The sequence below is a fragment of the Polistes canadensis genome, unplaced genomic scaffold (genome assembly GCF_001313835.1).
Source record: "Polistes canadensis isolate GaletaPanama2010 unplaced genomic scaffold, ASM131383v1 scaffold_66, whole genome shotgun sequence".
NCBI classification, from domain to species: domain Eukaryota; kingdom Metazoa; phylum Arthropoda; class Insecta; order Hymenoptera; family Vespidae; genus Polistes; species Polistes canadensis.
This window is the reverse complement of record NW_014569613.1, coordinates 492,487-501,787: the sequence shown is the minus strand read 5'-3', so window position 1 is coordinate 501,787 and position 9,301 is coordinate 492,487. Positions and strand designations below refer to the sequence as shown.

The window sequence follows — 9,301 nt, the reverse complement described above, 5'->3', positions numbered from 1 at the left end:
TTATCAACGATTTTCTCTGCACTCTCGAATGAGATAATTAATGAGACTCGATTTAACGTGTGTTATATGTATAATATTATATATATATATACTATAATCAATCATTAATTTGTAATAATAACTTTATTCCAGAAGGAATCATCATTGCTAATAAATTCTTTGGTGAATTTTAATATCTTTTCTTCTTATATAAATATATATTATTTATATATATAGATTATATACAATAGTTATATTATTGTATTTTTCAGTAACCTCTTCCTTATATTCTCTTTATGAATGATTAATTTATATAAATAATAATGGCGAAAAAGAGGCCGCATTGAACGATTCCTGTAAAGCACGCGATCAAAAAGCCTTTGGCAAAACCACAGACGGCAAGTCATTGAACTTTCGTCCATAAATAGTTTACAAATTCTATTCATGTTAATCGATTACGGGTATTCGTTCGAGAAATTGTGATTCGAATGTATCGAGAACGTCACAGTATCCCTTCGATTTACTTCAGATTAATCAGTTTCGAGGCGTTGATCGATACGATCAAAACCTTTTCAACCTTTTTATTCCATTTAGTTACATTAAATATTTACTGATTCGTAACTTTTTATATCGTATAACCTTAAAAATGATCATACATGTGTTGATCATATGTATTATCTGATTTTAATTCCCATCAAGGACATTTAGGAGATCAAGTGTGAAAAAGAATTAAATGAAAATTAGGAAGAACATCGAAGGAACATTACCTGAATTTATAGGTCATTATTGTTTATAAGGTAAAAATCATAGTAGAATGTTTTTAAAAATTAATGTAGAATTGGGGGAGAACACATAAGATCGCGTTTCTTCCTGCTTTCTATGACTCCAATCTAACACCTCGACTAACAGACGAGACCTTGGAAAAGTTTCTGGCATTCGGCAAGTTCGCTAGGATTGACCTTTTATCCGAGCTTACGCAAGGGTGAACTTCGTCGGTGCTTTCTCGGCACGCAAAGTTCAGATGCTCTGTAGACATTCATGTCTCGCTCCAACAAGTTCCCTCTTACGTTTACCTATCATCTATTCCACCCCCATTAACGTTCAAACGAGTTCTTCATTTCTTTCAAATTTTATCCAAAGATTACGTTGCTCCAAAAGATGCAAGAGATGAAAAGAATACGATTCTATAAAAAATAATTTGCGAAAGATCGTGACTAATTTAATTAGAGAAAGAAGAGGATAAAAAAAAAACAAAAAGAGGTTAGGAGTCTAGGCCGTAACTATTCGTATCATCCTGTTAGTTTATCGCTCTTGGTACCTCTTTTACTCCTTCCACCTTCACCCTTAAAGCATAACAAGCCTCCAACGGCGAGTAGTTTAGCTATTATTGACGAAAACAGACCCCCTGCTCTAATTGCGAGCCGATCGATAAGCATCGATGAGAGACTCGTATAGTACCCTGAGTAGCAGTTGGAACTTATCCTTCCCGGAGTTTACTTCGAACAAAGTTTATATTATCTTTCTCTTTTTAAAAGAGTGATAGATAGATCTTTTTGAAAATTTCGATTTCTCATATAGTTTAAAAATTGGTTCGACGCGTTGCTTACAACTTGACGATATTTTTCTAAGAAAATTTGTCTTTACTCCTTTCTTATTTTATTTTTTTGATTGTCTTATTATTCTTTCTTTCATCATGCATCTTCGAAGTTTCGTTTATTAGGTTGACCAACACGTGTTTGTTGTCGGCTACGATCGTAAAGGAATTTCTTGATACTTTGCTTACGTTCATCGCAACCTGTGGTTCGTTCATTCATTTTCTTCGTCTTTATTTCCTTCTCTTCTTCCTTTTCTTTTTTTTTTTTTCGACATTTCTGGAAAGCGTTGAATCGTCGTTGTCATTGTACGAATTACAAATTTTTCTTTTCTTTTCTTTTCTAAAGTTTCGCGAATGAATTGAAGATGCACGTCGATGATCGGTTGTGGATATTATGCATATTTTAACATGAAAGAATAATTGATACTGAATAAAAAATGGATAAATACGAGAATATCGAAGTTGTCGGTGAGGGTAGTTATGGTGTCGTAATGAAATGTAGACATCGTGAAACTGGCCAAGTGGTCGCGATAAAGAAATTTTTAGAAACTGAAGAGGACGTTCAAGTTCGAAAATTGGCCCTTAGAGAAATTCGGATATTGAAGGTATTCCTCTTGCGTTCATATCACCTATCAATCTTCTTTAATTACAATAGATCTACTTGATTTTTTTTCTTTTAATATTCTTCTTTTCAATGTAGAAACTGCGTCACGATAATCTTATCAATATGATCGAGGTGTTCCGCCGTAGAAAAAGATTTTATTTAGTTTTCGAATTCTTGGATCACACTGTTCTCGATGAATTAGAACGAACTGGCGATGGTCTCGGAGCAGAGGTCTCAAAACGTTACATTTTTCAAGTACTTCGTGGTCTGAACTTCTGTCACAATAATCACGTGAGTGATCAAGCATTGGTTTATGATATTTTTTTATATTGCGTACGTCTGGATGAAATTTTAAAGAGTACGATTAGATATTTTTGTAAGAAATTTTATGATTTTTAAGAAGAGATGTTATACTTCATTTCTTATTTCAGGATAATTTGTATTTTTATTGGGTTTTTTTTTATTTTCCATTGGTTTGTTTAATTTTCTTATACTAATTATGAGATTTAAAAGGAAAGTAAATTATAAGGAAAAATTTCTATATCTTTACTTTTTATTTCTTTATCGCATTTCATTTTACGTGTCTTTCATATTTCACATTGATTATAGATAACGTTTAAAGATAAATGCGAGATAGTTGTATAGATTTTTTTAATACTGATCTTGTTCGATGCGTAATGAAACGAGATGTTTTATAACAATTACTTGAATTATAAATGAATGATGTAATTGTAAAAATCGTATAAGTAATTTAAAATTTACGATCGAGTGCATAATGAAATTTTCGAAAAATGTATTAATAATTAAATGTATATCAAATATAATTTTGTATTAATATATAGAAAATATTTACAAATAATATATTTTTTTCGAATAAATTATTAATAATAAATAAATACAATACGGGTTTAATAAATATGCCAATTTGACAAGGTAAATAAAATACATATAATTATTAACAAATTTTCTGGCTTTGACGTACGATTTTGAATGCACCTAGCGTGACGATGTTTTTTATTAATAGTCATATGGTAGAAGCAACAACGCCAACAACGATTAGTTGAAGGCTCGTAGAAATAATATTTAGAGAAGGTCTCAAATATACATCAATTTAATATAAATAAATGTATGTTCCATTATATACATACGATTGGACATGTAATTGCTATTGTTGTTACTTATTAGAAAAAGTAAAAGTTCAAAACTTATTTGAGGCAAAAGTTTTATTAATTGAAATTCTTTTATTCAATTTGTCTTATATATATATAACAACCCATATTATTCGCTATTATTTTGTATGTTTGTTTTAATTGGTATAATAAATACGTTTTAATTATACATACATATATATTGAAGGAATACTATCTATATTTATTATGTAATAATATAATTACATAAATTTATTTATATTAAATAAAATACACAATGAAATTGATTTGTTCAATTATCAATCCAATTTCTTTCGGAGGAATAAAAAACAGAACAAAAAACGGGTCTTTTTTATCGTTAGATTATGCACAGGGATGTCAAACCAGAGAATGTCTTGGTTTCGTCGAACGGTGTGATCAAACTTTGCGATTTCGGTTTCGCACGATTGGTCGGCAGCTTGAAAGAATCCTGTACCGATTACGTAGCAACGAGATGGTATCGTGCACCAGAACTGCTCGTTGGTGATTCGAGATATGGCAGAGAAATAGACGTTTGGGCAGTCGGTTGTCTTTATGCTGAAATGATGACAGGAGATCCAATTTTTCCAGGAGACAGTGACATCGATCAGCTTTACAGGATCACTAAAGTCTTAGGTAAGATTTGAAAAATAAATTGATATAATGAAATATTAATAATTATTTTGCTTATATATACAGGTAGCCTTTGTGGTAAACACCAGTCGTCAGTTGGATCAAACAGTTATTCTAAACAATCATTAAGACTTACTGCTGTCGACGAATTTATGATTTTTCAAGGACCATTATCCTTACGAAATCTTTTTCCTTCATGGAGTTCAGTCAGCTTGGATTTCCTTTCGCAGTGTCTTCGTCTGGATCCAGATACTAGGCCTAAATGTTCCATTTTATTGCATCATCTTCTATTTCTTCAGGACAATTTTAATGTGAAATTTCTTGAAGAATTACAGGAATGTATCGCTAAAGAATCGAATTTAAATCCTCTTTTGAAGAAAAAAATTCAGGATCGAAAAGCAAGCATTCTTTCGATTAAACCATCTCCAAGAGTTTGTCGCAGCAGTACTGGCAGGKATACATATTTTATTTTTTTACAATTATAATCAATTTTTATATATATTTTTTGTTTTCTTGGCTAAACAATTCGAATATTTTTAAGGTGGCAAATGACTATTTTACACGATACGAAAGAATTAGCAAATAAAATAGAATTTGATAGGACTATTAAATGCGAAGAAGTACAACGAACTGGAAGACCATTGGCTTCGCAAATCAATCGTCCACGAGAAGTCTGCTACTTTGGTCCTGTCTCAGTGATACCAAATACGACTTACATACGTAGGTTGGAGCTTAAAGGTCTTCAAATAGCAAATTCGAAGGGTTGCACTTTACCAGTCTTAACGCCGAAAGATTCAATGGAAGCGAAAACAAGTGGCAAAAGAAAGAGGTTCGATTTACCTTCTGTTGATCACTAAAAACGTAAGCTTATTATTTAAAACTATTTTCATTGCTTCATCGTGATTTTTCCGTTGATAGAACCTTTTATTATGAAATGAACACGTAGTACGACTGATGGAAGTATATATATAGTTATGCAAATTTTATATAATATATTATATATATTGGTATAACATATATATATATATATAAAAGGATTTATTTTATATTTGATTTATTTTTTAATTAATCGTCAAATTAGCTTAATTATTTATGAATGCTGACGCGTGTCAATTCTTTTTGTCTTTCATATAATAACAATTTAATGATAAAATTATTTTCGCGAATATTTAGAGATAGAATTATTTAGATAATACTTCTATTTATTTGATCAGAGAATGTTTACTCATTTTTGGTCAGTATTTTGTAAAATAAACAAATTGTCAGTATATAAGAATAATTTTTTTCTCAGTAAAAATAATAATTTGTAAGTATTTTAAATAGATAGTCAATATTTATAATAGAAATCTATAAATAATTATCGAGATTTATGTTTTTATCGCTATTAAATAGATGCGTGAATCGTTTTAATATATTCTATTCTGTAACATTTGATTGACAAAGATAAAGTACGAAACGATGTTGAACGATCTGTAACAATATATGTATAAAAAGTGCGAATATGTATAAAATTTTGGCTGTTGTTGAGTGTGAAAAATTAGGGATCTTTCACATTCACGAAATTATCGCTTCGATAAAAGATTTGAATGAAGTAAACATTCTATTTTATATTCTTATAAATTGTAAATAAAATATGAAGTATTATAATACGTAATACGATTATATATGCGAATATATATATTTGTAAGATTTCATTATTAATTTAGAAACTTTTATCATAAAGATGGGAAAGTTTTAGATCTATAATGAAAAGTGATAGCTGGAAAAATGAAATTGGCATCATTAAAATTGCTTCCAACATAATATTGAAAATTATACGAAAAACTAGTTGAGGATTACTTTAACGAGGCGAAACGCAGCATTTGGACATAAACGCGTATAAGTTTCCTGACCTGATCTACTTGCATAATATAGACGGCCAAAGTTCTCGACTGTAAGCGTGGCCAAGAAAACTCTAGTGAAATAGTATACGGAAGAAGACGACTTTTTATAATTCAGTATTTTTCGATTGACACTTATTGTTAGCCAATGCATTTAGTTTGTATCGACTCTGTAATTTGATTATCTATATAGATTTTCAAATTTAACGTCTGTACAATTTTAGATGAATTTTCAAAGAGTTCAAAATCCCAAATAGTACAAATTTATTTGAATTGTAATTTCGTTTTTCAATGTGAAGTAAAATTTGTCAAAGTTTAAAATTTCGGGTATCATCTTTCTGAGAAAAATTCATTGAATGTAACTTCTATAATATTATATTCTTCTGTTAAAAAGTATGTGTTTTATAGAGAAAAATTCTAAACTGTTCGAAAATTTCGCCGATACGATCGATAAGATAGATATTATATAAGTATATATAATAACAAATGATTATATTTAAATAGTATGCAGAGAGTTGATTTATTTATTATGCATTTAGTCTATTATTGAAAAATGTTCAATCTACACATTAAGCTTGCAATTTATAAGAATTCTATTTCATATTATAGTAATTATTTCAACAACGGTTATATGTGCATGCACATTTAATTTTTCACATGATCCTCTCTTATCGTGATCAATTTATCAATTTTATCTTTGTTCTTCGTGCATATGGATTACATATTAAAATCACGAGGCAGAGCCATCTATCGGAGAATTCTCGAAATACGTAAACATCATTTGATACAATTTTGCGGATATTTCTATGACGCGTAATATCAATTTGTCGAGAAATTTCCAAGTAAGCAAAATTTATTGAAATTTACCGAGGGAGCGATTTTTCAATTTTATTCCAACGAAGTTATAATTTTGAATAATGTTACCTGAAATATTGAAGTTTCCTTATTTCCTTCATTGTCTTGTAACATATTTGCATGTACTCCTTGTCGGGATAAATGAATATGCCGTGGGCATATCGGTATCGTATGAAATTACAGAAGAAAATTACCAGCCGCTCTATCGGACACATACTATAATTCTACAATTTAAGAAGAAGAGTTAACCAACGATGATATCCGACTATTTTTAGACATATAATTTGTACGTTCGTCGTAGAGTACCATTTGAGAACTGGCTAGACATCCCTTATCCTAGAACATGGGGATAGGTCGATATGGTTTATAGTGCTACAGTATTATCGTACGATGCGAGCCACGAGAGAGGTTACTAACCCTCAATGCAGGGCCGCATTCGCTCGTTGGCTAGGCACTTATTTTTTTTGACAATCTTTAACTGTATTCAAATCTATTATTGCATGTATATAATTACTTAATCGTTAACGAAAGTTAATATAGATCGTACAAGTGGTTTGTATAATGGATATTTCAATAGGTCTAAGTATGTAATATCAATTTGAAAGATTTACGATGAAAATTCAGACGATAAATATTTGTTTTGATTACCTATTAATATTATACGAAAAAACATTTCTTATGTAATATTTATTTTAGAATATATACGATCAGATATAACAAGCGTGGGCGTTAAATGGTATAGATGATGAACATGACCTAAGGATAAAGTATAAAAGGTATAGGAAGAGAAGAATTAGAATTAGGGAATGATATAGGAGGTTCTATTTATATCTCGCTTCGATTGTAGTACACTCACGCGTTTTCTTGTTACGTGGCTTTGTAACTTGCATTACCGAGTCAAGCGAAGCCTATGCATTTTTTATTTCGGCTTACTTTAAAGCATCATGTAAAACAACCATCGGTAGACACGAACAGGACGCTTGATTATCATGTAAAAAATGTATAGAGGAAGACACCTTAACGTATTTCGTGCGATAAATTTGCATCATTAAAACTTCATTTACTCTTTCATGAATTTTAAGAGAATATTTTTTACTTCAAATTTTTAATCGTTATTCTCTTGACATAACATGCTAATTAAATATAAATTGATAATATCACTTGATGTAAGATAATAATGATAAATGTATAATATACGCGCGTGTTCACGCGTGCGTGTGATTTTACTCACCTGACTTAATTTTCGGTTCAATTTTCGTCTGTGAAAAGGATCTGCGAGTTTCGAAAGAGATATAGGGAGAAATGAGGAGGACGGGTGAGATGTGGGGATGCGGAATAAGGGGGGGGGGTAAAGGGGAGGAGGAGGGTTGGGTACGGTGGAGAGTGTTAGAGAGGAGGAAAGGGGTAAAGTCTGGAAAGGGTTGCAAGGGGCAAACGGATGACACGTTGGAGAGGAAGAGAATAAGAGGGTGGTCGATAAGAGTAGTTTTTGACACACACGACGAGTGTACATTTTTAAAGGGTCTTTTTATTATTTTTTTTTTTTTTCATGGAATTTCATCCATCCTTGAAATATAATGAATATTCCGCAAAAAGGACAGATAGATATATTTGCGACGAATGTGACGAGAGGATAAGGTTGGATCGCTGGTAGTGAAAAAAAATAACCGACCGCTCCCTCGTTTTCCGGTATTATATATATATATATATATATATATATATATATGTATGTATGTATATATAATATATATATATAACGAGCCGGAAGTAAAATGAGAAATAAGAAGAAGAAAGAAAAGGAAAAAGGAAAGTCGAAAGGTCGAGGACCCGGGGTTCTCGAGGAACATGATTTTTTGTATCGTCGTTCTCTCTCTCTCTTTTTTCTTTTTTCTTCTTTCCCTTCATCATTTTGCATCCCCACCATTTTCCTCGTTCATCTCGATCGATCTATGTATGCATGTACGTATATTCATAACGTAAATTACACACATTCCAGTTCCGATAAACGAGCAATATTTTTTTGCGTGCATTTCTCTCTCTCTCTCTCTCTCTCTCTCTCTCTTTCTTTCTTTCTTTCTATTTTACTCGCTCCTTTTCAAACTCTCGGCTTCTATCAGTCTGTCTATTTGTCTATCTCACTTTTTCTTTCTTTCTTTCTTTCCGGCTTCAGCAAGCGACCTCTTTGGGATTGGAAAAGGCTTCGCTCGTTCTTCTCCCTTTTTCCATCGGAGAGAAAAACGCGTTGTGCGTTTTTTATAGGCACAATTTCCCTGTTCCCGTTAAAATTGAATTCTGTTATTTTAATATTATTATCCGAGAAGTAATGTGCCAAAAGAGGATCAAATTCAAATGTTTCGTCTTCGCGCTCAATTCCCCCGTAGTTTTTATCTATTATTTTTTTTCCTTTCCTATCTTTTTTTTTTTTTTACTCATCTTCTTATACGTAAATATTCGCCTATTAGAATTTTCTTTCTCTGAATTTTGAATTCAGCCGAATGCACCTTGAATGATGAACACGAACGATTGTGCGTTTATGTCCCCCTTCAATATATTCTTTTCTTTTTTTTTTTTTTTTTTTTTTTTTTTTTTT

General features: G+C 31.1%; 1 protein-coding gene across 3 annotated transcripts in view; it reads left to right on the top strand.

Moving 5' to 3' along the window:
• LOC106786126 (cyclin-dependent kinase-like 1) overlaps positions 1–9,301 on the top strand; it is a 20,809-nt gene that overhangs the window by 2,265 nt on the left and 9,243 nt on the right. For 2 of the 3 annotated variants that reach the window (XM_014747201.1, XM_014747200.1), the window contains exons 2-6: positions 1,920–2,178; positions 2,274–2,468; positions 3,688–3,979; positions 4,043–4,428; positions 4,516–4,969. In XM_014747201.1, the coding sequence (XP_014602687.1) occupies positions 2,011–2,178; positions 2,274–2,468; positions 3,688–3,979; positions 4,043–4,428; positions 4,516–4,833 (1,359 nt within the window). In that variant the 5' untranslated portion in view covers positions 1,920–2,010 and the 3' untranslated portion in view covers positions 4,834–4,969. Of the gene's footprint in view, positions 1–1,919; positions 2,179–2,273; positions 2,469–3,687; positions 3,980–4,042; positions 4,429–4,515; positions 4,970–9,301 lie in introns of those variants that run through there. The other variant, XM_014747202.1, reaches the window with a different exon arrangement.